The sequence below is a fragment of the Acinonyx jubatus genome, chromosome E1, assembly GCF_027475565.1.
Source record: "Acinonyx jubatus isolate Ajub_Pintada_27869175 chromosome E1, VMU_Ajub_asm_v1.0, whole genome shotgun sequence".
Classification (NCBI taxonomy): domain Eukaryota; kingdom Metazoa; phylum Chordata; class Mammalia; order Carnivora; family Felidae; genus Acinonyx; species Acinonyx jubatus.
The window spans coordinates 37,839,234-37,863,912 of NC_069397.1; the positions used below are offsets into that span (position 1 = coordinate 37,839,234).

Here is a 24,679-nt window from a genome sequence, read left to right on the forward strand (position 1 = left end):
GAGAGAGAATCTTAAGCAGGCTCAATGCCCAGCAAGGAGCCCAGCATGGGGCTCGATCCCATGACCATGAAATCATCACCTGAGCGAAAAGCAAGAGTTAGCTGCTTAACCAACTGAGCCACCCAGGCGCCCCTCCCCACCTGATTTCTTATCCCAATTTGTGTTGGGCAAGTGGACAGCAATGTTGATCTGGATTTGTTCTGAGGATTGTAGGGATTTAGTGACTGCTTAATGCTTATCCACAGATTGGATTATGGGTTCCTATCTCCCTCTCTTGACATAAAAACTTCTCTCTGGTGGGATTGCCTAGTAGGGATGCTCTCCTACCAGCAGCCCCTTAGTTGTGAAATTTATGGAATATGAGGAATGCCCAATGTCCTTTTCAAAGACCAAAGGGTTTATCATATAAAAACTAGGCAAGAGGGAATAAAGGAAAGATGAGAAAGGAAAAAAGGAGGAAAAGAGGGAGAAAGGATGTGTGAAGATGGATGAAAGGATGAAAGAGGAAAGGGAAGAGGAAAGAGATTGGAGAAAGGAAAAGAGGATGGAGGTGCAGATGGCAGAAATGAGAGAGGGCATGAGTCACCCAGACATACTCCAGTGTCCAGGGAAAGGGCAGAAGTATGCCAGGTGGAGCAAATTGCTTCCTGGGGGCCCAGATTAGACTGGAAGTCCAGGCTGGTCCTGCAGCTGTTCACAATGATATCCTCCATCTAGAGCTTTGGGCTGGGAGACCCCATGGGCCAGGACTACAGATGTGAGCAACAACTGCCCTATCACAGAAGATAGGATCAAAAGCAGTTAAGTCTGTGTGTGGGTTTCCTCAAGTGCGAGAGAGGGACAGTGAGTGCCTTCTTGGGGGTGTTTCCACCTATTTGCATATAAACAGTGGCAGGAAGAGGGAGCCACATGTATGGGCATCAACTGGAGAGAGGGTACTGAGTTGACTGAGGGAGAGGAGCAGGCAGAGGGAGAAAAGAGGCAAGAGAGAAGTGAATGAAAAAGAAAGGATAGTGTTCCTAAAGTTTTTTTGACCTCCTAATTATTCTCCTTTTTTTCCTACCAAGAGAGAAGCCAGGGTTAGGATACAAGCTAGGCATATGTGCCTCAGTGTCCTTGTCTGTAGTATAGGTATGATGACAGTCTCAACCTCACGGCGTGAATGAGATAATTATTAGCTTGTGTAAAATGCTTATTTTAAGTCAGTTATAGATACATAATAAGCTCCACATATGTGTTAGTTCCATTGTTGTTAGATCTTGGTCTTGCACCGGAATCAGTAGGGAGATTTTTCTTCATGTTTAATTAGACTTTCCTGCCAAAGCCTTAGGTCTAACCTATAAGTCTTCTTTTGGGCATCATGGAGAGTGGTGACTTTCCAGCCCTTCAAATTTGCTCCTGAAGACAGAGAGAGCCAGCAGATTTTCTGGGGCATGGAGGGAGAACCCCATGGTAAAGTGACAGGGTCTAGGGAACAGAGTACCCACCAAGGATTGTCAAGGATGTTTTCCTGGATTCCTGAAAAAGCTGGATCCTGGACCTACATCAGTGCCTCCCTGCCCAGACTGGAGCCTCAGCACTTCACTATTTAGGGCTGGTGCCCCCAAACAACTCAAGCTTGTACAGGTGTGAACATGTGGGTCATTTCTTCCAGATTGCTCTTCCAACCCCAACACCTCCCCCCCGCATTTTTACCTACCCTTCTGCTCCTTTCTTCTGAGGAATCCAGGTAAGAGGAAAGAAATTCCCTCACTTAGAGGGGTGGGATTTCTCCACCCTGCACAGGCAAAATAGATGATCTCATTCTGGAGGTCAAGGAAGCATGTGGGGACTGGCACAAGGAGGGGTGAGGGGTGGCAGGGCAGCCCCATGTCTTCCCATTCCCCCCAGCTCCTGTCTCATCACTGTCACCATTCAATCATAGCAGATGGGCTGCAGCTGTGAGCGCCAGCCCGGCACACAGGCTGGTCCGTGCCACTTGGGAGAGAAGGAAGAGAAAGGGAGGGAGGGAAGGAGGAGGAATGAAGGGAGGAGGGAGAGAGGAAAGGGAAGAAGAGGAGGAGGAGGAAAAGGAAGGGAGTGGAGGAGGAGAGAGTTTGAAGAGAAAGGGACTTGGTACCCTTTATGCTTCTCTCTTCCCCGCAGGAGAGCAGAGGCCAGGGCTGGGCTCACAAGCTGGGCAGTGCCAGGCGAGATGGGCATATGCCCTTGATTACTACCAGGACCGCAGGCCAAGCCTCCGCAGCCGCCACGGCCTCATAAATCAGTTTTTAAGTAGCAACCACATGGACATTTCCCAGCTGAGAGGCCTGGCCTCTGTCGGCCCAGCTAGGGCAGCCCTCATGGAAGGGCAGGTGCCAGGCCAGGGCATGGAAAAAAGAGAGGTGGTCATCAAGGCTTGGTGGGAAGTGAGATTGGAGCCTGTTCAGGCAAAGTCTGGGGGCAAGGTCTCCCGCCAACAGGGAGTACGTAAGAAGGTGATGAGTGGCTGGCAATGGGTCCAGAACCCCCTGTTGGGGCTCCTAGACCTTGCCCTGTGTTCCCCTGGAAAAATGCCTACAGACAGAGGGGGATGGTGTTGTTACTGGAACTCCCTCTCCCCCCTTCCCATTAAGAATAGAGTCTGTGTGAATGTGAGGGCAGTGTGTGTGCTTGCGCACTTGGGTATCTGAATGTGCTCACTGCTCCTGATGCATAGGAAGGTATCTCCCCAATATCTAGCCCAAGGCCAGCAGAAACCAAGCATCCAGTAAGATTGCTTGAATGAATAAGTGATCAAGTGAGAAGGGGGACAGTTAATGTGTGTTCCCAGGAATGGGAGGATTTATATCTGAGTGTGTATGATGGCCAAGTCTATGTGTATGTGTATATGTGTGTGTGGGAGGGGGGATTGTTTGTGGATGCTCTGGGGAGATCTATTCTGACAGACATCCCTCCACACCCTCCCTTTCAGCCCTCCCCTGAGCCCTGATTCTCCCCTTCTGAGGACCCACCAGTAACACAGCAGCTCCTGAATTCCACTCCCCCCAACCGATCAATCCCGTGCTTGGCACCCTCTTCTGCAGGCCAGCGTTGGTGGCTGGGGGTAGGGGCATGGGGAGTGGGGGAGTCCCGCCCCTGGAATGGCGGGCAAAGCGGGTGGGGTAGGGGCGCCCAGCCTTCTTGCGCCCAGTGTCTCCTCCCTGGGTGAACAGATGTCTCGGAATTTTAGATGTGCTCTCCGCCCCTCCTCGCAATAACTACCCCCACCCCCAGCTGGCACTGGCTGTGGCGTAGCGCCCTCCCCTCCCCCACCTCCGAGAGCAGAACCGGCTGATGGATCCGGGAGCACGGCCGGAGGCCCTGGCCCAGAGGCGGGGAATGCCCGTGGGGTCGCAGCAACCGGCTGGGCCGAATTCCCGAGGCTCCTGGAGCGAAGAGAACCGGGTCGGCGCTGCCCCCGCCTCTTGCCTTCTTTTCTTGTTCCTTCCCATTTCCGCATCTCCTCAGCCCTGTCTCTCCTTCCGCGATCTCCGGTCTCTCCGTCCCTCTCGATCTGTGCCCCACTTCACAACCCGTCCCGCCAACCGCGTCTATGCAAACCCTCCACACAGAGCCTTACACTTCGCGACAGAAACTCCTCCTGGCAACTTCGGCGGAATTCTTCCCTCCAGAGACCCCCTTCCCTGCATTCCGTGAGCCACCCCACCCCCAACTGGCCGCCTGCCTGCCCTCTGTGGAAACCCAGAGTTAATCCGGAAAACATAGAGGGAGGGCTGGAGGGGAGTGGGGATCGAGATTAGGGAGGCCAAGGATACCCGGGTTGGCCCGGGTTTGAGAGACACCCAAATTTTCTAATCACTGCTAATTAAGGAACAATCCAATTCCGTGGACCCCCAACTCGGGGAGGGGGGCGGGACCCGCTGAGGGCAGGAGGGGGCCTTGGCAGGGTTTGGCAGCCGGGGGTGGTGCCAGGCACCCTCCCCCACCCTCCCCCCACCCGCCAGCATTCCGAGGTAACAGGCATTTGTTACCCAGCTCGTGCCAGGAGCGATTGGCAGGTTCGAGTAGGCACAGTCATTCCGCACACAGATGTCCCTGCGTTCGCTCTTCTGATATGAATTCTGTCAGCTCCGAATCTGAGGGAGATGAGCAGACAGCCCCACAGACAGAGTTACAGACAGACAGAGCGATCGTCTGGAGGACACAGAACTCCACAGATATTTATTTTTCTTCTCTGAAAAAAAATTAATGAAAGAAAAATAAGAAAGACCCCCCACAAATTTGGGGGGACACATCTGAACTCCTGAGTGTGGCCCTCACCTTTTCAATCCTCCGGGGTTGCATGCCCACACTTTTCCAGGCTCCCCCAAGGCCCCGCAAATCATCCCTGAACTTCACATTTGAGTCGTTGCACCCAGCACCACAGAAGTCTGGGATATCTGCTTCCTTGCATAGGACCCAGAATTCCCGAATCCCTGCAAGTTCTAGGAAAGCACCAACCTGGTGCAGGTTCCAGCATTCTAGAATCTCTGAAATTAGAAATTCCAGAACTCTCGCTCCTGGGTAAATTGTGCCCAGTGCTCAATTATTGTATCACTGAAGAGGGGGGAGTGGGTGCAGTCCCATGTACTGGAATGAAGGGCCCCGCATGCCTGGTCCTCACCAGCCGCCCCCACTCCACCCCCTGTCTTGGCAACCAGCCAAAACTCAGCCTGCCCTTTGAATTAGGAATGCAGAAAGGTCAAGCCCCCTGACTCCTGCCCCTTTCTGGCACTCCCTTTCAGCTCCAGTTCCCATCCTGACCCTCCATACCTGACCTGGCCATTCTGCCTCTGCCCGCCCCAGCAGCTGTGGGAGAGAGCTGGTTGGTCACTGGGCATCTGTGAGCAGGCTGGGCATGAAGAGCCGCTGGGGTTTGGTTCTCCCTGGGCAGCCCGTACTTCTGGAAGAAGGGGAAGGCAAAGGGGCCAGAGAAACCCACTGACATCAGAGGAGAGGGGCACAGAGGGATTTGGGTTGTGTTTTTTTAATCTTTCTTTCTTTCTTTCTTTTTCTTCTTCTTCTTCTTCTTCTTCTTTTTTTTTTTTTTAAAGAAAAAGCCCCCATCCTGTGTCATCATTTTTATGGGATCTGCAATTCTGGCAAAAATCTGTCTTTAATTTAGCTGTCCATATAAAAATCCTCACTGTATAATAATGAACAGATGCCATGGAATTTAAGCTGGAGCCTCGGCTCCTCCCCGCCTTCCCCCCGCGCCTGGCACCGGGCACCGGGCACCGGCTGAGTGGCACAGACTGGCACCAACACGGGAGCGAAGGGTGGGCAGGGGGCGACCTGGGCTCAGCGCCAGGGCACTGGGGTGGTGAAGGGGTGTCCAGGCGCCGGGCTTGGCCAGGCGGGAGCTTTTCCGTGGTGGCACCAAGGGAGAAGTGTCTGAGGGATTTTTCTTTTTCTACAAAATGATCAGTAGTTAAGGGTTTTGGTTTGGTTTCGCTTAAGGGCTCTGTGGTCCTTCTCAGGTTTGTTTGTTTGTTTGTTTGTTTGTTTGTTTTTTCAAGGCACCGCCCTCCCCCAATATAAATCCAAATGTTTTCGAAGTTTTAATTGAGTTGTGTTTAACCCTTCCCGTGCGCGGCGCCCCTGCCTCGGCCTCGGAGCCCAGCCGAGCGCGAGTTGGGAGTTCGCTGCAAGCGGGATCCGTACCGCTTCCGGCCGGCCCGAAGCCTCCGAGGTATCCCGGGCGCCCGAGCCTCCCGAGGCTCCCGCGCAGCTCCCGCAGGGCAGGAGTACCCTTTTGCCCTCCAGGAGTGAGGCCCGATGTGGCATCTGTTCGGCGAGCAGGAGAGAGGAAGGCAAGAAGGAAAGCCCCACTTCCCCCATACCAATTCTCTCGCATTTCCCTAGGGAAAAGAGAAAACTCTGCGAGTCAGGTGTCCCCCACTGCCTCCGCCTGCGGTCGAGAAAGCAGGCATCGGCTTGGGATTGAGAGGTTGGTTCTGAGCCCCCCACCCCCACCCCCACCTCTTGCCTTTAATGCGACTCTGGCGAGAACAGATGTCCCAAGCCGGGCGGACTGCCCAGACCCCGCCCAGCTGTGCCCTTGGCGAAGACTTGGCTGAGGGTAGGAACTGGCACGCGGGTCCCCAAAGGGGTTTGGGGGCTCCTTCGCCCCGGCGGGACATGACCTGGCAGCCTCGGCCTCCTGGCCAGCGCAGCCTCGGGCGGGAGGCGGAAGCGCCCCGGAAAGACCCGTTCCTAATTCAATTAATTCCAAAAAGAGGAATGAGAGGAATACAGAGGTGGAGAGAAGCTAAGAAAAAGGTTTGAATAACCGAACACCAGGCACACACTCAGGGTATGGAGCCCTGCAGCCCCAGTGTGTCTGGGGAGTCGGCACTGCCCTCCTGCACTCTAACAGGAAGGCGTGTTAGAGCCACACCCTGGCGCACATCTGGGCAGCATCTCCACCCAAGGCGGTACCCCAGCTTTCTTGGCACAGCCAGTGTCTAGGGGTTCCCTTGTCTTTTCCTCTCTGAGCGCCCAGCTTCTCCTCACACCAGGGGGCTAACCCCCGTCCCCCCCCCCCCCGCCCACCTCCCAGTCCCTGCCAGTCCCTGGCATCTCCCCCTGAGAAACTGGTTACCTTTCTGCCCGTGAGCCCAGCCTTCCTCTCAGTCCTCTCTTGCTGGCACTCCCTGGGCAGGCTGCTTCCATCCCAGGGCTTTAGGATAGAGAAAGTTTCAGAGAGCAGACCAGTCCTTCTGAGGTGGCTGTGCCCTTTCTTACCACTTCTCATCAAGGAAAACTGTCCAGAATTTTTAAAGATGCAGGACAGAAAGGCAAGAGGCTAATTCAGGATTTAGGAGAGGAAGAGGCTTTTCAGATTTCTCAAAGTCCAGGTCCTTACTTACCTCCCCTCTGGGTCTGTGGTCGGTGCCTTCATGCCCCAGCCTTAGAGAAAGAAAAGTGACGACATCTTCGGGCTGTGAGCTGGGAAGCCTGTTGTGACTGCCGAGGCCCACCTGCCCCCTTCCACATCTCGCAAGAAGAAACTTTCTCCTTTGAGCACATAAGAGCAGGTCAAGTGTGGAGTCCTGATCTAACCCCTGTTGTGACATGAGGAGCCTGGGAGTGGAGGCGAAGGCCAAGCCTGGTCAGGCCTGGCCCACACTGTCCCTTTCTTCCCACCTTCCTTGAGAACTAAACTGTGGCATCTAGAATTATCCCTCGGTCTCAATGTCCCCTCAAATTCAGATTTCTCCTCCAAGGAGCAGACAACTTCAGGTTTAAGATTCTGGGGAAGAGAAGAAAGCCAAGGTCATCCAAGAGAGAATGAAATCTCTGACCTCTATGGGCAATTCTTGCATCGTCAGGCTTGTGAACTTTCCCATAAAACAGAAAGAGAGGGAAGCAAACACAGCCCGATGGAGTTCAGGGAGTGCCAGGGCTTCCCTGTTGCTGACTCCCTTGGGGTTTAGTTTCCCTGGACTGTACTCAGTGGTTTATTGTGTTGTCCTACGAGGTGATGAAATCAGAGCTGGGGGTTCACTGGGCATCAGGGACTCCCTGATTGTGGTCGATTGTGGCTGGTTAAACAGAGAGGAGAAGAGCACAAGGCTTTTTCTCCCTTTCCCCCTGATGGACAAATGGCCTGGACTCAGAAACATCTCTGTTTCCCTGCCATTTCCAAATGCTTGACTTCAGATGGGGGTGGGAAAATCAAGGGGAAGATGCCCTGCTGATTGATCCCGGCTGCAGTTTTCAGGTTTCCACAGCCCAGGGGTTGAGCTGAGCCTCTGCTAGTGCGTGCTTGGAGATCCCGCTGCTCAAGCTAGGAGAGGGAGGGTGTCCTCTCTAGGACTTCTCCCCTTGCCCCCTCCCTACCACTGCTCTGGCCCCTTTTAGCTTTTTCCCTCTCCCCCACCCTACACACCTCCTTCTGTTCCTGGAGCTTCTCGGTGTGTGTGCGTGCAAGCGGGAGAGCCAGCTAGAGAAAACGACCTGCGAGGGGGAGTTTGGGGCTGCGTGTCCTCCCGCATCTTCTTCTCCTGCTCATCTGGCCATCTCACCGGGGAAGTTGAGTGTTGGGAAGGGGGGTGATGGGAGGATAGAGCACAGCTAGAGTGCAGCCAGTATGGGGGAAGGGTCAGGAATTGGGGAAGGGGTAGCTCACATAGTTGCTGGAATTCACTGGAGGCAGAGGCAGAGGCATTGGGGATCCCAGCCCCAAAAAGGGGCCGGAGCACCTCCGCCTGCCTTGAGGTGACCACAGGTGCTGTGTCTCGATAGTCATCAACATCTTTTGAAAGGAACTGGAATCCACCTTTCAAAACCTAATCGTGCCGCGTGGAGTAGCCGGAAGAGTGAAGTATAGGAGTCTGGTCTGGCCAGGGAAGCCACGTGGAGGGGTCTTTTGCTTCCGGCCCCAAGCCACCTGGATGCCACCCAGCCCGGGACTTCAGAACAGCTTCTGGGAAACAGGCTGAGTGGGAGAGAAGCCCAATTAACCTTGTTTCCAGGGCAGGATAAGACTCAGGCCTCGGGATGGGTGCCGAGTTCTTTTTCTCTCTAGTTGTCCCTGCCAGGCCTGTCCCATGCCATGAGCAGACCAGACTCCAGATTTGAGTCTGGGAGTTGCGCCTAGCTTCATACATCATGGAAGTGGGGGGGGGGGGAAGGTGGGTCAAATCCTTTCTCCCAAGAATAGGGGTGACTCAGAGGTTTATTAAATCCCCTTAGACCACTGACAGAGGTGAATGCTAGGTCGAAGGGTCCACTTCTTAAGCTCACTTTAGATATATGATCCCATAAGAATTCTAGAATGAAATTTTGAGAGGATTCCAGTGAAATTCTACAAAAACCGCAGGAGAATTCCGCCCAGAATTCCAGCCGGGTATCAGGAAGGGCCTCTCGTGGTGCCACGCTCCCTGGGGCCGTCACAAGCGGCCTCCGTCTGCGGCAGGCGGGAAAGCAAGAGACTGGACGAGAGTCAGCACTGGGGCGCGAACAGCTCCCAGCCTCCTGGCCTCTGTCTACCGGCAGCAGTCCTCTGGTAGAGAGAGGGCATTGTCTCCACTGGTGAGAGTGTTTGGAAGTGGTCACTTAAGGGAGGCACCAAGCTGAAGGTCAGACAGTATAATCCGATCTACGCTTTTACATTTAAAGCTTCCTTCAACTAGCATTTCCTTTCACAATTTTGTCATGGCGCTCTCCTTTTTGGGGGGCCTTGGATCAAATCTTTAAAAGCCTTAGCATCCAGCCCCAACAGTACACCACCCATTTCAGTTCTAAAACAAGCAACAGTGTTGTTGTTGTTGTTGTTGTTGTTGTTGTTGTTGTTAATTATTTAAGGAAGCAGCGTTGGAAACAGTCTCGGTACTCCTAACCGTGTTCGAGCTTTGGGATGTTAGTCTTTGGGACTTAGACCCCTCCCCTTCAAATATTCCAGGGGTCCAGTGGGCACCGATGTCTAAGGGAGGGTCCTTTCAGGGAAGTCAGTTCAGAGATACCTGTGCCCCTGAGGCTCAGAGAAAGAGAACTGTGAGGCTGTCTTCTCTGAGATGAGGAAGCAGCTTAGGCAGCACCAACTCCTCTGTGGTGCCCTTTTTCCACCTCCCTAGGTTGAGGGCTTTCCTCTGTCTGGAGCTGCACCAGGCAGGAAGGAAGTTCCCAGATGTGGACCAGAAGGGTTCCTGCTGTCCTGTCAGGGGAAACTCATGGTGATGTCAAGCTCCACTGTTCCAGGTGGGCACCTAGGTTCAGACCCTTCATACAGCCTTGGGATATCCCTGCAACCTCATCAACACCACTATAAATTTCAATATTCTTGAGGCTAAAAATGGCTGATTCCCCTGAGTCTACTGAAACACAAATTTAAGACTAAAAAGACTTCCTACATTAATATTTCATCCTCATGACCTTATAATTTTTTTATTTAAAAACATCCCTGTCTGGCTCAAATGGTTGTCTCTCTATCTCCCTGCACTTGTTTTTTTGCAACAGTGGGCAGAGGGTTGTAAAATGACTGGCTGTTCCCAACTGGGTCATTTTTCAGTGAAGAAAAGATATTTTGTTCTCAAAGGAGGTGCATGTTTGGGAACTGAAGGAGTGTAAGGAGATTAGTACAATGCTTTGTGCTAGGAGAGTGTGTAAGTCTGTGTAAGGTCCGGGAAGGGCAATGACTGTAGCTGTTTTGGTGCCCAGTGGATGGGTGTGAGGAAGGCTGTAGGGTGGAAATCCCTCCCAGGAATGTCCAGGGTCCCTGTACCTGGCCTCTGCACAGTCACTTGACTCTGTCTCCATCCCCCAGAGCCCCAGCTCAATCCCCCAAATGAAATGAGGCCACTGTGAGAAACCGGGTCCGGCTTTGCATCTCATTTACATAAATATTTATTAATCGTCATTAAACTGAACAGAAACACGCAATGCACTTCGGGTGTCCGACGGGAGTTTCATCTTCGCTACAAGAGGAAGGTAAGATTGCGTGTGAGTGTGTGGGTGAGTGTGTGGGTGTGTCGCTTGTGGGTTTGCATTTTTGCGTCGTGTGTTTGGATGCCTGATCTCCTGCCTCCGGTGGGGAGAGGTTCTCCTTTTGCCCCCTTTTCTGGGAAACTTCCAGAAGGAACCCTCAGCCCTCCCCCTGCCCACCTGCTAGCCAGAACCAAGAGGACGCTTCAGACAAAAACCTCCTCTCCAGTCATCGGAAATGGCCGGCGCCATGCGCCCACCGAGGCACAGTCGGGCAGGGGCGGGGCTGTCCCCAGGTCTTGGTCTCCACCCTCAACCCGGGATGAGGCTTGCCTGTGGGGAGCGGGGGGTCGGCGAGGTCTCCTCCCCTCTGCCCCCGAACGCCGGCGCCGGGCCTGCGTGTGCGTGCGGTGTGGTGTGCGTGTGTGTGTCTCTCATGCAAACCCTCCCTCCCCAAACCGACCCCCCCAACAGTTTGCCATTCCATACAAATTTGGAAACAGATTTTTAAAAAACAGCATGACGCACAATGGGGATGGGGCGGGGGAGGGCAGTGGCACTGGGGCCCCAAATCTCCGAGTCACTGATTGTAAGAACCTGGGGAGGGGAGGGGGCGGCGCCGGCCCCCACTTCACCAAAGTGCACAGATCCGCGCTTGGGCGGCGCGGCCCGCGGGCCGGGAGGGGCATCCCGGGGCCGGGCCGGGCCGCTAGGCTCAGTCAGAACCTCCTTGCATAGATATTTGTGTCTTTTTATTATTGGTAGTAGTATTTTTTGCCTTTTATTGCTTCTAAAAGTTCTTACTGCGTTTTCTCTCCGATCCGGACTCTGCGTTCGGCCTCCGTCGCCTCTTAGCTTTTTTTTTTTTTTTTTTTTTTTAATGTATGTTTGTTTGTTTTTAAAAAAGGAAACGGGGAAAAACGGATTCTAGTTACAAATTGTCTTGGCCTCTCTCTTTCCTCTCAATCCACACTTCCTCCCGCCAAAATTAAAATCACGAAACGCTGAGACGAGGGGTCGGGGAGAGGGTGTTCCAGGTCCAGGCTGGAGCGCCCTGACTTATGCCCTCTTCAAGAAAGAGGGGGCGCCCGGCTCCTTTCTGCCACGGCAGCTCGGTGTCTGTTATAATAATAATGATAATGATAATAATAATAACAACAACAACAACAATAGAGGGAAAACAGTATCCCACAGCTCAGCTGCCCCCTTGCCGATGCCTTTGGGCCTGCAGAGGGGAAGGGGAGGGGGAAACCTAAGTGTAGAGATTGGGAATGGGGGGTGGTCTCCAGGGAGTGCCCTAAGAGGGGTCCCTGGAGAACTACCCCTGGGAAAGAGGAGGAAACCCCTTGGGGAGAGAGAAGGCGAGTCCCCTGGGGTAATCGAGGCTCCTGGGACGGGCCACCCACAGGTAAGAGGACTGCACTGCCCGGGAGAGGGTCAGTACCGGCGGCCCGCTCCCCGCGCCCGGCGCCAGGATAGGTGGGGGTCCCCTTGCGCTCGGGGGGCTGGGGACAGGGGTGCGGGCAAAGGCAAAAGAAAAAGAAAGGGGCAGGCGCGAGGTCTCAGTTATGGAAAAACGCATTGAGCTCCTCGTACATGGGGCCCCGGTCGTGGTGAAGGTGCATATCGTAAGACAAGAGATTCTCCGAGTGGACGCCCCCGCGCACAGCCGACGAGCCAAAGACCAGCCCGTGGCCCGTGGGCCGCGAGCCGGGCAGCGCCGAGTAGTGCATAGAATAATGGTAGCTTTTCTCGTGGTCGGGCGACGAGTCCTGCTTGAGTGAGAAGTTGCCATTGAGACAGAGCGGGGGGCTGAGCGGGCCCTCGTACTCGGAGCTGTTATAGTCCGGGCTCGCGCCGCCGCCGCCCGCCGCGGCATACAGCGTCTCGTAGGCGGCGCAGTAGCCGTGGGTCCGCAGGGCGTGCGCCGCGCCGCCGCCCAGGCCGCCCGCCGCCTGGCACTGTGCGCCCGCCAGGCGCGAGCACGGGTACGGGTAGGGGTGCATGGCAAATGGGCCACCAGAGCCGTGGAAGCGGCCCGTGCCGTCGGCGCCCTGCTCCGTGAGGAAGTTGCGCGAGTTGAGCTGCAGGCAGCCGGCCACCAGGTTGGTGGTGGGCTGCGATAGACCCTTGCACAGCGTCTGCACGTAGGACACCAGGTCGGGCCGCTTGCCGGAGCGCAGGATCTCCGAGAGCGCCCAGATGTAGTTCTTGGCTAGGCGCAGCGTCTCGATCTTGGACAGCTTCTGGGTCTTGGAGTAGCAGGGCACCACCTTCCGCAGGTTGTCCAGCGCCGCGTTCAGGTCGTGCATGCGGTTGCGCTCCCGCGCGTTCGCCTTCTGCCGCCGCAGCTTGGAGCGCTCCAGGCGCGCCTTGGTCATCTTGCGCTTCTTGGGCCCGCGTTTCTTGGGCCGCTCGCCCTCTGCCTCGTCCAGCCCTTCCTCCTCCTCCTCTTCCTCCTCCTCCTCGCCCCCCAGCTCGCCTTCCTCCTTGACCTCGGCCAGCGCGGCCTCCGGCACCTCGTCTGCACGGAGAGGGACTGGCTTAGAGGCCCGGGCTGGCCCCGGAGCCCCGGGCCCCGGCGGAGGCGGCGGCGGCGGCGGCGGCGGCGCGTCGCCCTTGTCGCTCCTCGGTTCGTCGTCGTCGCCGTCGCCCCAGCTGGCGAACTTGGGCACGTCCGAGAGGAGACCGGGCTCGCTGAACAGGCGGGTCAGCATGGTGCCTGAGGGCGCCCCGCGGGCGGGAAGGGGAAACAGCACTGAGTGAGGGGCACAATGGGGTCACGCCGCCCCCCCCAACTCGCCTCCACCCCCAAGTCCGGGTGCCCAGGGTGCCCTGGATGCCCACCTCCTCCTCCTGCCCCGCCCAGAGCCGGCCCAACCCTGCCCCGGCTACCGGCCCGGGATCTCGGCCCAGGCCCTCTCCCCAGCGCTGGGCCCCGGCTCCGCCCCTTGCCTGAATGAGGGGCCGCTGCCCGCACTCGGGGCTTCTCCGGGTCAGGGCAGGGACCGAGTCGGGGCGTTAGGAAACAGACATCTTCGCCCGGGGAGGCGGCGCGCTCGCCCTGAACGCCGGTTCTCTCCTGGCGGTGGAGGAAGGCTGGGCGGCCGCGGGTGGGGACAGCTGCCCCGCACGGCGGCTCTGGCGGCCCGGGCCCCTCGACCGGGCTCCCCCACCCCTCCCGCGGCTCTCACCCCCACACTCCCTAATCCAATTTGCAACTTGGCCGCGCGCCGCCCTCGGCCCGGCCCCCACCCCCGCAGCCCCAATTCCAGAGGCGGGAGGATCGTCTCTAGCCGTTGCGTCCCCGGCTCCCGGAGCCGGCTCCGGGAGGCGAGGACCGAGGAACCCGGGCGTGGGGGGGAGACGGAGAGAAGCGAGCCTCGTCCGTCTCCCCTGCGGTCAAGGACCCCTTTACCCCCTTCAAACTGCCTCCCTCCTTCACGACTCTCCAGATCTCGTTGTATTTCGGTACTGATGGTGGGGGGGTATCAAATTTGTTTTCTTTTCTTTTTTCTTTTCTTTTCCTTTTTTTTTTTGGGGGGGGGGGTGGTGAAGAAAGGTCGCAGGTTCCTCCGGGACAACCATGCGGGGGGGGGTCCCCATCTCAGCTTCTTCACTCCCCCCCCCCACCATGATCTTGCTTTTCTCCCCAAGCCCATCGCAAGCAGAGACGCCTCCCTCCGTAGCCCCTTGAGCTGCAGCCCCTAGGGGAGAGGGAACCCTGGGCGCCTCCGATGCCCACCCTATGAGGGGGCATCGTCCCAGGAAGGGGGGATTTGCGGACCCTCTTGTCGGCCGAAGCAGCCGCCCTCCCCACCCCCCCGCAGCCGGCGGGTCAGATCTAGCTCCCTTTCGGACAACTTACCTCGGAGAGGAGTCAAGGGGAGAGGGGAGGGGAGGGGGGGGAGGGGGGCAAGAGAGAGAGGGGGGAGAAGAGGAATCTTCTCGCTTATTTCATTGTTCCCCCATCTTCAGGGAGCGGGGGCAGCGGCTCCTCAAGGCGGCGGGCGCCGGCGTCTTCAGAGCGCCATGCGAACCGCGGAGCGAGTGTGGCATCTCTACCAGGCGGGGTACCAGCCTCTATGCCAGGCCATATGGGCTTGGCACGTCACGGGCAGCAGCTATCACATGAGAGACGGTGATTGGCATGCGTCTGCATTGGGGGAGAGCCGGCTCCCCCGGGACCCGCCGCCATCTGTCACTCTCTACTCCAAAAAAAAAAAAAAAAAAAAAAAAAAAAAAAAAAAAAAAATTAAATAAATAAAGGAAATAAATAAATATCTCTGCCGCCCTCCCCTCCCCACCCAACGCAGGGAAAGCAGGGATTGAGAGGGAGGTGGGAGGAGTTGCCCCCCTTGGATATAGAGCCCCCCACATGGGAACAATGGGGTGACAAGGCTGGCAACTGGGGGTTTGTGGTGGCCCCCAATTCTATCTATGCTCTCTCCAGGGTCCTGCTCTGTCCATTTCCTCCCTTGCAGGCCCCCAAAGGTGGGTCAGGGACCAAACCTCAGGTCTGGAGAAGGGACCTCTATGCTTGCCCCCACTCCCTGGGAGGATCCCCTCAGTCACAAAGGGACAGCTGAGGCCCCCTCCCAGGGTGGGCGTGGGGGGTGTCCCTAGCCCAACCCCATAGGTAGATGTTGGCACCATGCCATCCCTCATCCCTGTTTGCCCCTCCCCCACCCACCCTCACGCACACACAACATATGTGGCTGAACGAAATTCAAACCAAGGGAAAGACAGAGAAAAGGAAAGACTTGCCTGGATGTCTGTGCCTCTGCATGGGCGTGTGTGTGTCTGTGGGGACATGTGTGTATATCTGTGGAGTCAGCCTATGGGAGAGATTTCCTTGGGTGTTTGGGGGCATATGTATGTTGGGGTGGGGGTGGAGAAGAGCCTCTAGGATAAGCCTGTGTACCCACCATCAGGAATGAGGGAGAGGGTCTCAGTCTGGATTCCTAAACCAGAAATCTCTCACTCACCCCCTCCCTCATGTCCTCCCCCTGCTAGACAAGCAACCATGCCACCAGTGGCTTTCTCTCCTGGCCTTCTGACTTACTTATTTAAGGGAGGAGGAGGGGGCTGGACTGGAAAATGCCTGAAGTTCCTAGAGAAGACTCAGCATTCTCCTCCCCCTACAAAAAAATACTGAAGTCAACTCCAACAGTCTTGAGAGGGACAAAGGGGAGGTGGGTCAGACAGGTGTCTTGATAAAGAAGGAAATGGCTATTTTCTCTTACAGCTCACCTTTTAACTCTCTCACTGGGCCAGATACAGATGCAAATGGCACGAGTTGAGGGAGGTAGCTTTAGACACACACAGACACACACACACACACACACACACACACACACACACACACACACAGACGCACACACCTCTGTTCCTCACCCTGTGGTGCAGAAAGTAGAAACACACCCTGACTCAGACAGATACATGTGTGTGAGCAGGTAATCACAACCAGGTGAGAGAGACGCTTGCCCACACCCTGATTCAGCATTTGTGTGTTTCAGACCCACATTTCCTGTCCCTTCCCATCCTCCAGCTTACGTATGCACAGACAACTTCAATTATACATTAAGCACACACACTTGGATGTCAAGCATGTTCCAAGCACTTTGGTGGGTGCAATGCTGAGCAAGACAGGGGCTTCACTCTCCATCTGGGCACATACAGTTTTCTCCCTGGGGAAGCCTCCAGAGAGGACCTTGGGCTGGTAAGACACTGATTGGATGCTTGGTAGAATGAATCAGGTTTTAGACAGAGGTGCATACAGTAGCTAAGGAGGCCTTGGAGAAGGGGGAGGCCGGTGTCTGAGGCTCTCAGAGATAGTTGGCCAGGAGCTAAAAGGAGCCTCAGAACGAATAGCCCCAACTCCTCCTTTTGTCAAGGTCTGTAGAGAGGGACTGTCTTGTCCAGGAACACACGAAGGGAGAGCAGAACCCGACCTAGGATCCAGGGGCTTGACTCCCAGCCAAGTGCTCCTTCCACAACCCTACAGTCTGCCTCAGGGGTCTCCAAGGATGAGAGGTCGATGCTAAGTCTTCCACCATTCTTGCAGGGATCCTAGGTCTGGGAAGGTAAAATCTCACCTATGGCAGATCATCTAGGGCACTCTGGGCATAGCCAGAGAGACAGAGGCCTATGAGGTGGGGTAGAGACTCAGGAATGCCAGCCAGCCCCTGTCCAAATTTGAGTACAGCCTCAAAGGCTTTATTGTCCCTTTACTGAGGGTGGGGTCTTCGATCCCGATAGGGGCCCCTTCTCCTCAAGGCCTTGGCCATGTGATATTTGAGTTACATTCATGTGCTTTGGACTCTGATTTCTGCCCAACCCCACTTACTAGCTTCAAAGAATGCTGAATGCCTTGAGCAAGTTGCATAAGGTCTCTCAGTCTTGATGTCCGCATCTGTAAAATGGGGATGATTATGCCATACCTCCTAGAGTTGCTGTTAGTACTCAATGGGGTAATACACAGGGCCAGCAATATAGTAGGCATTCAACAAATGCCATATCTCATTTTTATTAAGGCACTTTGTAAACTGTAACATGCTTTACAATATTAATTTCTTGCACATACCCCCATACACATTCAGAATGCTTTGTCCATATAGGAATTGAGTTTTTGGTGAATTAATGGGTGAATGAATGGATGAGTAAGAGAATGAGTACCTCCTTGGGGGAGAAAGACACCCTCTGCCTTCTCCTTTGGACACTGAGGGATTGGGTTGAGCCACCTAGGGTCTCACAGACCCCTACCAGCTTTGCTTTCTACTCTAGGCAGGAAGCAATACCTTGCTCAGGATAAAGGAGCCCTTGGGAAGTCTTTCCATCCCTCCCAGCCTCCTGTTAAGAATGACCTTGGCTCTCTAGGTCTGAGAAGCCCCTCTTAACCCCCCACAGAAGGAGACCTGGGGGTGGGGGTGGGTATACCTGAGGGCATGGGGAACTTCATCCCTCTTGGTCTGTTTCCTGCCCCTGTCTTTTCTTCCTTCAGAAAAATGGAACAAGTTTTTCTCACTCGACACGTTTCAACTTTTTTTTAGAAGATACAATAAAAAACAGGGGAAAATTGGAACAGAGGGAGGTGTGGGATGGGCCGGCCTCAGACATAGGCTTGGAAGAGGTACAACACACACGTGTCCACATCCACACGAACAAGCACGAACATACAGAGACATACATGCTCCTCTCTGTTCACCCAGAGATGCGGAGATGCAGTGACGGAGAGACAGAAAGAGCCAGAAATGGAAGGAAGGAGACGGAAGGAGAAGGACACCCAGAGATGCCATCTGTTCCTCCCCCTGGCATTGGGGGAAGGGAGTTGGTGAGGGGCCTAGTCCCCTCTGGGTCTCTGAGAGGAAAAGGGGAATAGTGGGTACCTCAGCCAGGCCTGGAAGACTCCCATTTCTGCTGCCCACCCCCATGGAGGGAGCTGGGAGCTGAGGGTCTGAGGTTCCCATGGAGACATAGCCCCATCCCAAGGGAGGCCACAGTCTGGGCACCTAAAATGGCTGCCTCGGAGGGGTGGCGGCCATTTTGTGCAGGCTTAGGTCCTGATGGGGGGGCGGGGGGAGACAGGCAGAGACAGAGGGAGGGGACAGGTCATTCCTGAGCAGTCTAGGGGAATCTTGCTCAGGGGACAGGATGAATGTTCTGTAAAACTGCTCTCGTTACACCCCGGGCTCCACCAAAGTACAGACATACATATATATCTGTAAAAACTCCACTCCATGCTGACACCCGGAAGGACACCTAGCCAGCCGCCACCACCACCATGCCCCAAATAAGATCGGTGGGGGCAAGTGTGCTGGAGAAGGAGACTCGATTTCCCACCAAAGCGCCAAGCCGTGGGGAGCAGGTGGATTAGAACCCAGGTGTCCGTTCTGTGGCGGAAGCCATCTAAGGCCACGGTCCTGGGGCCTCCCCCCGCTGAGGTGGGCGGGCAGGTGAAGAATGAGAGTAGGAGCACAGTGAGGAGGGGGCAGCCTGTTCTCGTCACCCTCATCTCTGATTTGAGGGGAAGGGCAGGAATTTGGAGATCCTCTGAGGGCCCGGTGCTGCTGGCATTAGCTGTGCTGTGGGGGGAGGAGGAAGGGGAGGGGGCAAGCTGGCACTGCCCAGACGGCGCCTGTTCTATCAGTTCAGGATGCTTGAAGCTTCCTCCTGAAGCATGAGAGCACCTGCCACCCCCTTCCCCATCTCCCTGCCCCACCTCAAGTCCAAAAGGGCGTTGGGGGAGGGGGACCTGCCGCTTCTTCCTGGCTCTGGGGTGGGCACCTGCCCCGCTACCCCCTCCCCCGCCCGCCGCAGTGTTCTGGGGAGCGGCGGGCACGCCAGATGGCGTGGCTGAGAATGCGGCGACGTTGCCGGGAGGTGAGGGCTGGCACGGGTGATATGCGGCTGCGTGCCTTGTGGTGCCACGGGGGAGGGGAAGGGGGAGGACCAGTGAGGTGTAGCCCCCCTCCTCCGTGCTGACCTCCTGTCCTGACCTCTAGCTCACTACCAGAATTCTCCTTTGCCTGAGCCCTGGGCTCCCATTCTGGGCCTAGGCCCCACCCAAAGATGGGTGGGCACACACCCATGGGGCCAGGAATGGTGCTGAGAGTCCTGAGGCAGAACTCTGCTGCACCCTTCCCCCTCCCCATCCTGCCCCCAACCCAGGACAGAGGGTGATGGGGGAGACCTTCCAGTCCTTCTGAAAAGCCAGCCCCCTCAGGATTGTTCCCTTGTTCCAAGAGTAGAGTGGCCTTTTGCCCCATAACCTTTGACTTCTGGCTCCTGAGCCCTGTTTTTCTAAGAGTTGCTTCCCTGATGGGCACTGGTCTCTGGGTCTCTGAGTCTCCCTTTCATCAGTCATCCTCATTCCTCACAAGGACGATTCCTGGAAGGACACCTCCTCCTGGGAGCCTTCCTGGAAACTCCCCAGGCAGGACAGCTTCCGTGCTTACCACCTTCTGTTAGGAGGATCCATTTACCCATCTGTCTCCCTGACTTGACCACAGTGGCTACTTGTTTTATATCTCAATACTCCAGTGCTTCACAAAGGCTGTAGTGAGTTGGCACTCAATAAATGCTCGCTGCATTAATGCCTGGCTGTCTAAGAGAGTTTGAGGGTACGAGCCTTTCTCCAGAGAATCTCCTAAAGCAGCAAGACCCAGGGTCCCTGGTGGAGCTCAGAACCTCCAGACCCCTCCTCCTGCCTTTTGCACAAATTTCATTCTGGGGAGCTGAACTTGAAATAGGGGATCACAGATTCCCCCCCCCCCCAAAGTGGCCCTCAGAGGGCGTGGGTCATGGAGGCTGAGACTGGAGGAGCTTGACCCTCATACTGGGCACCAAGCTCTGGTTCTGAGGCCACAGAGGCCCCAAGGCGCCTCCCTCACTAGAGTGGTCCCTGCCCAGTTGTAGATCCCTTGCTCCAGCCTCCCACCTCTTGAAGCCTCAGAGCCCCTCTCCTTTCTACTCTGACCCTGCAGGAGGCAACTGTAATTCCCTGAGGGGGTGAGAACTGAAGTCCAGGGACAAGGCTGAGTCCCACTCTCACTGCCTTTTCCTCTTTGCTGCTGCTGCTGCCCAAAGCCACCCCCTCAATATCTCATACCCCTTCTGTCTCATGGGCCCTGTCCAGGCCCTCCTCCCCTGTGAAGCCCTTACTGCCCTTTGAGCTTCCTGCACAGGATCAAGGCTACCCATTCTGCCCATCCTATCTAAAAAGTCGTATTTCAGGCATCTCCAATGGCTCCTCATCACTCCTAGGAGCAGGCCACACTCCGTAGGGACACCCCCGACCTGGCTGCGCCAGCACTTGTCCGTGCCTTGAACCCAGACCCTCAGCAGCTCTAAGCTGCTTCTACTTTCACAAGCCTTGTGCCTGTGAGCCTTTGTTCCAGTTGTCTGTTATGTCTGGAGCGCCCTCTCCCTTTTTCCTAACCTTTTAAGCCTAAGCATCACCTCCTCCGGGAAGTCCCTCTGGGTTAGATGCTCCTACCCAGTCTCCTCTAATACTTTCTGCACACTTCTACATAGGCATAGGTATTGACCTTTGCCTCACGGGTCTCTCTCATCTGACAGCACGTTCCTCAAAGGCAGGAATTGGGCCCAGTGCCTGGCACAGAGAATCGCCTCAAGAAATGGTTGTGGCACCAAAGGCCTGTCTGCCACTGTTGGAGCAGGTGTCAGTTCTAGCCCAGAAATTGAAGGCTGCAGCTGAGGCAGAACACCCACACACAGGAAGCCTCTCCTTGAAACCCTCCCTCCTTTGCCCTCAGCCTCGCCACCAATCCTGGAATTGACGTGGCATGTCAGCCTTCCTCTCTGTAAAATGGGCTTGATAATTACAATAAAACCAGCCTTCTAGGACTGCTGTAAGTGTCAAACAGGCTAACAGGTGTGAAAATGCTGCCTCAGCCCCTGGCCGGATATGGCTGATTCTGCAAGCCCCTAATCGGCTTTAGCTTTAATTTTAAAGGTTTATTCATTTTTCAGAGACAGAGTATGAGTAGGGAAGGGGCAGAGAGAGAGAGGGAGACACAGAACCCGAAACAGGCTCCGGGCTCTGAGCTGTCAGCAAAGTGCCGGACGCGGGGCCCTGAACTCACGGACGGTGAGATCATGACCTGAGCGGAAGTCAGACGCTTAACCGATTGAGCCACCCGGGCACCCCGGCTTTAGCTTTTAAAAATCTTTGTTCCTGGAGCTCTGTTCGTCACATCTTTTTTTTTTTTTTTTGAAGTTTATTTATTTATTTATTTTGAGAGAGTGAGAGCAGGGAGGGGCAGCGAGAAAGGGAGAGAGAGAGAATCCAAAACAGGCTCTGTACTGTCAGCGCAGAGCCTGATGGGGGGCTTGAACCCACGAACTGCGAGATCATGACCTGAGCCCAAATCAAGAGTCGGACGCTTGACTGAACCACCCAGGTGCCCCTCATCACTACTTCTTCCTTCTGCCCTTCCGTCAGCATTCCAGGTGAGCAGTCAGGAGGTCCTGCCCCTGCTACTCCAAGGCATTCGGATGAAGAAGGAGCTCAAGGTGGCCAAAAGAGCACTGGTCTTGGCAGGGTCTCGATCTTGGTTAAAGCACACAACCCTCTGCTTCTTCGTCTGTGAAATGGGCCTAGAGCCACCTGCCCACTTGCTTACCTCCTTCAGGACTAACGGGAGGGGCTGAAAGGACGGCCAATTATGAAGAACACTTGGGGTGATTAGATCCTGACTGATGGGGGATGGTAGCCCATGATGGGGCAGTGAAGGGCATCAGTAAAAGCAAGAGGACAGAGTGTGTGTCCTGGGCTCCCTTTCCTCTAGGCGGGCTCTGCTGTGAACTTCCTTGTGACCGGGGCATTTCCTGGTTTCCTCCCCTGGAGCTTCCTCCTCTTCTGGGTGTAGGGGGGCTTGTGGGGACCACGTACTTCTCTGATGCCTCTCTTGAGCCAGCATGGGTGGATGGGGCACCAGTGGCCAGCAGTAGACACAGGTGACTCACACCTGTGACAGTGCTGGTGCTCACAGGACAGCCCCAAGGGGCCGTGCTGGGGGGTGGGGTGTACATTGAGGAAATACCCAGGAGGTTTCTATTTGGCTCAGCCCCTGGGAGACTGGAGCCCAGGATAGTGTGAACGAGACTTAGCCATCACTTCCCTACTTCACTACCTGTAGGGTGAGCACAGGGAGGGAAGGGAAGAGTCTGGAGGTACCAACGCTCCATTTTACAGATAAGGAAACCACAGCACAGAGAGGAAAGGTAACTTGCCTGAGGTCACACGACTAATGAGTGACAGAGCTGGACCCCAATTCCTGCTTTGGGGTCCTGTCCCTGGGGCCTCAGAGCTCTGTAATAATGTAACATGTAAACCACAACAATGTAATAATGACAATGGTGGGCATGATCTGTACCGGGCACAAGGTTTCACGTGCATCATCTTTCCTCCTCACCATGACCTCGGAGGCAGGATTATCGTTAGCCCCACTTAAAGACAAGGATGCTGAAGCACAGAGAGGGTGAGGTCAAGGTTGCTGTGCCAAGGTCACATAGCTAGTATGCTGCAGAGGTGGGATTTGAACCAAGCCCTGACTCTAGGTCCTGGTCTCTCTTTCACTATTGCAAACAGTACTCTTTTCTTTGAAACCCCCACTATCTTCACACTGGGGAAGAGCATCCCCTGTGATAAGAGAGGGAAAGGAGGGTGCCCAGGGAAGGACTATTGCCCCGAGTCTGCCCTTTGTCCAGGCCCTCAGGTCACAGGAGCCAGTGTCCTAGCCTGTGTCTCCACAGTTCTACTCATGGGTGGGTGGGAGCCCCTTCCAGGGAAGAGGCCGTCACATGAAACATGCTTCCCTCTTTCCTCAGCTCCTTCAGAAGGTGCCCTCCTTGCCCTTGCGGGTTCCACGAAGTGCTTCTTCCACCAGGAAGCCCTCCCTGATGTCACGTCACTCCCTCTTCTGGCCCCTGTCACCACGTTGAGGAGCGCGTGGGGCTGGGCTGACTAGCTGGATCAGCTTTACTCTTCATCACCAGCCGCCTGCCACACCATTCTGTACCTGTCTGTAAAATGGGAATAAGGAGCCCTACCTCACAGAATCTTTGTGAGATTAGAAGCGGAGCGGCATCCTACGAGGAAGCATCTGGCACCCAGGGGGACCCTGCCACTCGCTCCTTCTCCTCCTTGTCCTTCTCCTCCTGGCTTTCTCCGCGTTCTCTCCTCACCGTCCCCGCCTGGCGCCTGGCACCGGGCCCGGCGCGCCCCAGCCGCCCAATCCCCGCTCGCAGCCTGACTTCCTGCCCGCCCGTCTCCCTCGGCACGTGCCCCGCGCCCCCCGGGGAAGCGCCACCTCCTGAGCGGCCCCGCGCGCGCCCTCTCGTCCTCAGCCGGGCTCCAGCCGCCGGTGACCGCACGGAAGGGGGTCCGGCAGGCGGCTCGCAGGTGGGGTCGGCGAGGGGGGAGGCGGGCCGGCGGCGGCGGGAAGAGGACGCTGCCCCTTTAAGGTGCCACCGCCGCGTGGCAGGGAAACAGCTTGTGCCAGCCCCATTCCGCCCGGCTCCGCTCGCAACAAGAAACACAATGCATAACAATCAGGCGCGCGCTTGGAGCCGTGCCACGCGGCGGGGGCGGGGCGGGGCCGCGGGCGGGGCGGGGGCGCCCGGGTCGCGACCCCCGACCGGCGTCCTGCGGCCGCGGGCGGGCCCAGGCCTGGCGCTCCCCTGCGCGGCTGCTCCGCGCCCCATTGAGGCGCCCCTGCGCCCCGGCGCCCCCCGCCTTGCCCCCGCTCGCCCCCCCCTCCCTCCCCGCCTTCGCGCTCCCTACAAAGTTCATTCCCACTAACTCTTTTCCAGGCCACTTCCCCCTCACATCTGACAATCCGGGGCCCCTCATTCTCCCAGTAATCACTCCACTGCACTAATTGCACATGCAAATATGCAAATGCGTATTAATTAATTACTATACTAATTAGTTCTGTGGTATTTGCGAGTAATAAATCATTGGATGGGAGCGAGGAAGCTGGAGACCTGGCCCATTTTCATTCTGCATAAAATTTTAATGGTCTCTCTGGCTGATCCGGGACGGCAGCGCGCGGAGAGGCTCTTAAAGGGCCAGTGGCGGCGGGAAGGGGCAGGGGCGGGGATCGCAGGGCGACCCGGGCGGGGCTGGTGCCCAGGGCGGCCTTGGAGATGCAGCCCACGCCCTGCAGAGGCGGTCTCCAGCATGGGGTTGGCTTTTCCCCTCCCCTTCGGGGCTAAGTGTCCTCCTGGGTGGCTTCTGAGGAGAGAATCCGTGAGGGAAGGAGGAGGCTGAGCTCGTTTTCTTTAAGAAAGGAAAGAGGGCAAGGAGCTGTGAGAGGCCAATGCCAAGGCCTTTGGGGCCCCAGGGAGACAGAAATGAAGACTCCATCCTCCGGATGGCTGAGTAAACTGAGGCACTGGAAAGGCGGAGCTTAGTTCTCACCCTTGTCTGTCCTAGGGGAAGGGAGTTACTAGGATGGCCTGGGTGCCCCAGTCTTTCCATGTCTCTGGTGGGGGCCACACAGGAAAGGGGGCCACCCAGGAAAGCCTCCAGCTTTCCCTTTCCACATGATCAAACCACTGCCCCGCCCCCGTGGGCACCAGCTGGCACCCTGGCAGAGCAGTCCTGAGCTTGAGTGGGCCCCCGGGATCTGCTTTATTTCCAGGAGGTAGTCAGGACCTGGGCACAGGGAGGGGTCTGGCTGCTTTGCAGGACCATTGACTC

General features: G+C 56.1%; 1 protein-coding gene and 1 long non-coding RNA gene across 2 annotated transcripts; both read right to left on the reverse strand.

Moving 5' to 3' along the window:
* Positions 1-10,344: 10,344 nt before the first annotated feature.
* On the reverse strand, positions 10,345-15,773 carry NEUROD2 (neuronal differentiation 2). Its single transcript, XM_027033868.2, has 4 exons — positions 15,703-15,773; positions 15,515-15,590; positions 14,318-14,657; positions 10,345-13,171 (listed from the first exon to the last, which is right to left on the reverse strand). Exon 4 carries the CDS (start codon positions 13,164-13,166, stop codon positions 12,012-12,014), a length of 1,155 nt encoding a protein of 384 aa, XP_026889669.1. The 5' UTR covers positions 13,167-13,171; positions 14,318-14,657; positions 15,515-15,590; positions 15,703-15,773; the 3' UTR covers positions 10,345-12,011.
* A 43-nt stretch (positions 15,774-15,816) lies between these two features.
* On the reverse strand, positions 15,817-18,003 carry LOC128313472 (uncharacterized). The gene is made up of 4 exons (XR_008294238.1): positions 17,838-18,003; positions 17,389-17,446; positions 16,799-16,864; positions 15,817-15,847 (listed from the first exon to the last, which is right to left on the reverse strand). It is a non-coding gene; the product is annotated as an uncharacterized LOC128313472 (long non-coding RNA).
* Positions 18,004-24,679: the final 6,676 nt, after the last annotated feature.

Excerpts from the sequence above, each read along its gene's own strand:
- NEUROD2 (XM_027033868.2), bottom strand. The coding sequence starts at position 13,166 with ATGCTGACCCGCCTGTTCAGCGAGCCCGGTCTCCTCTCGGACGTGCCC.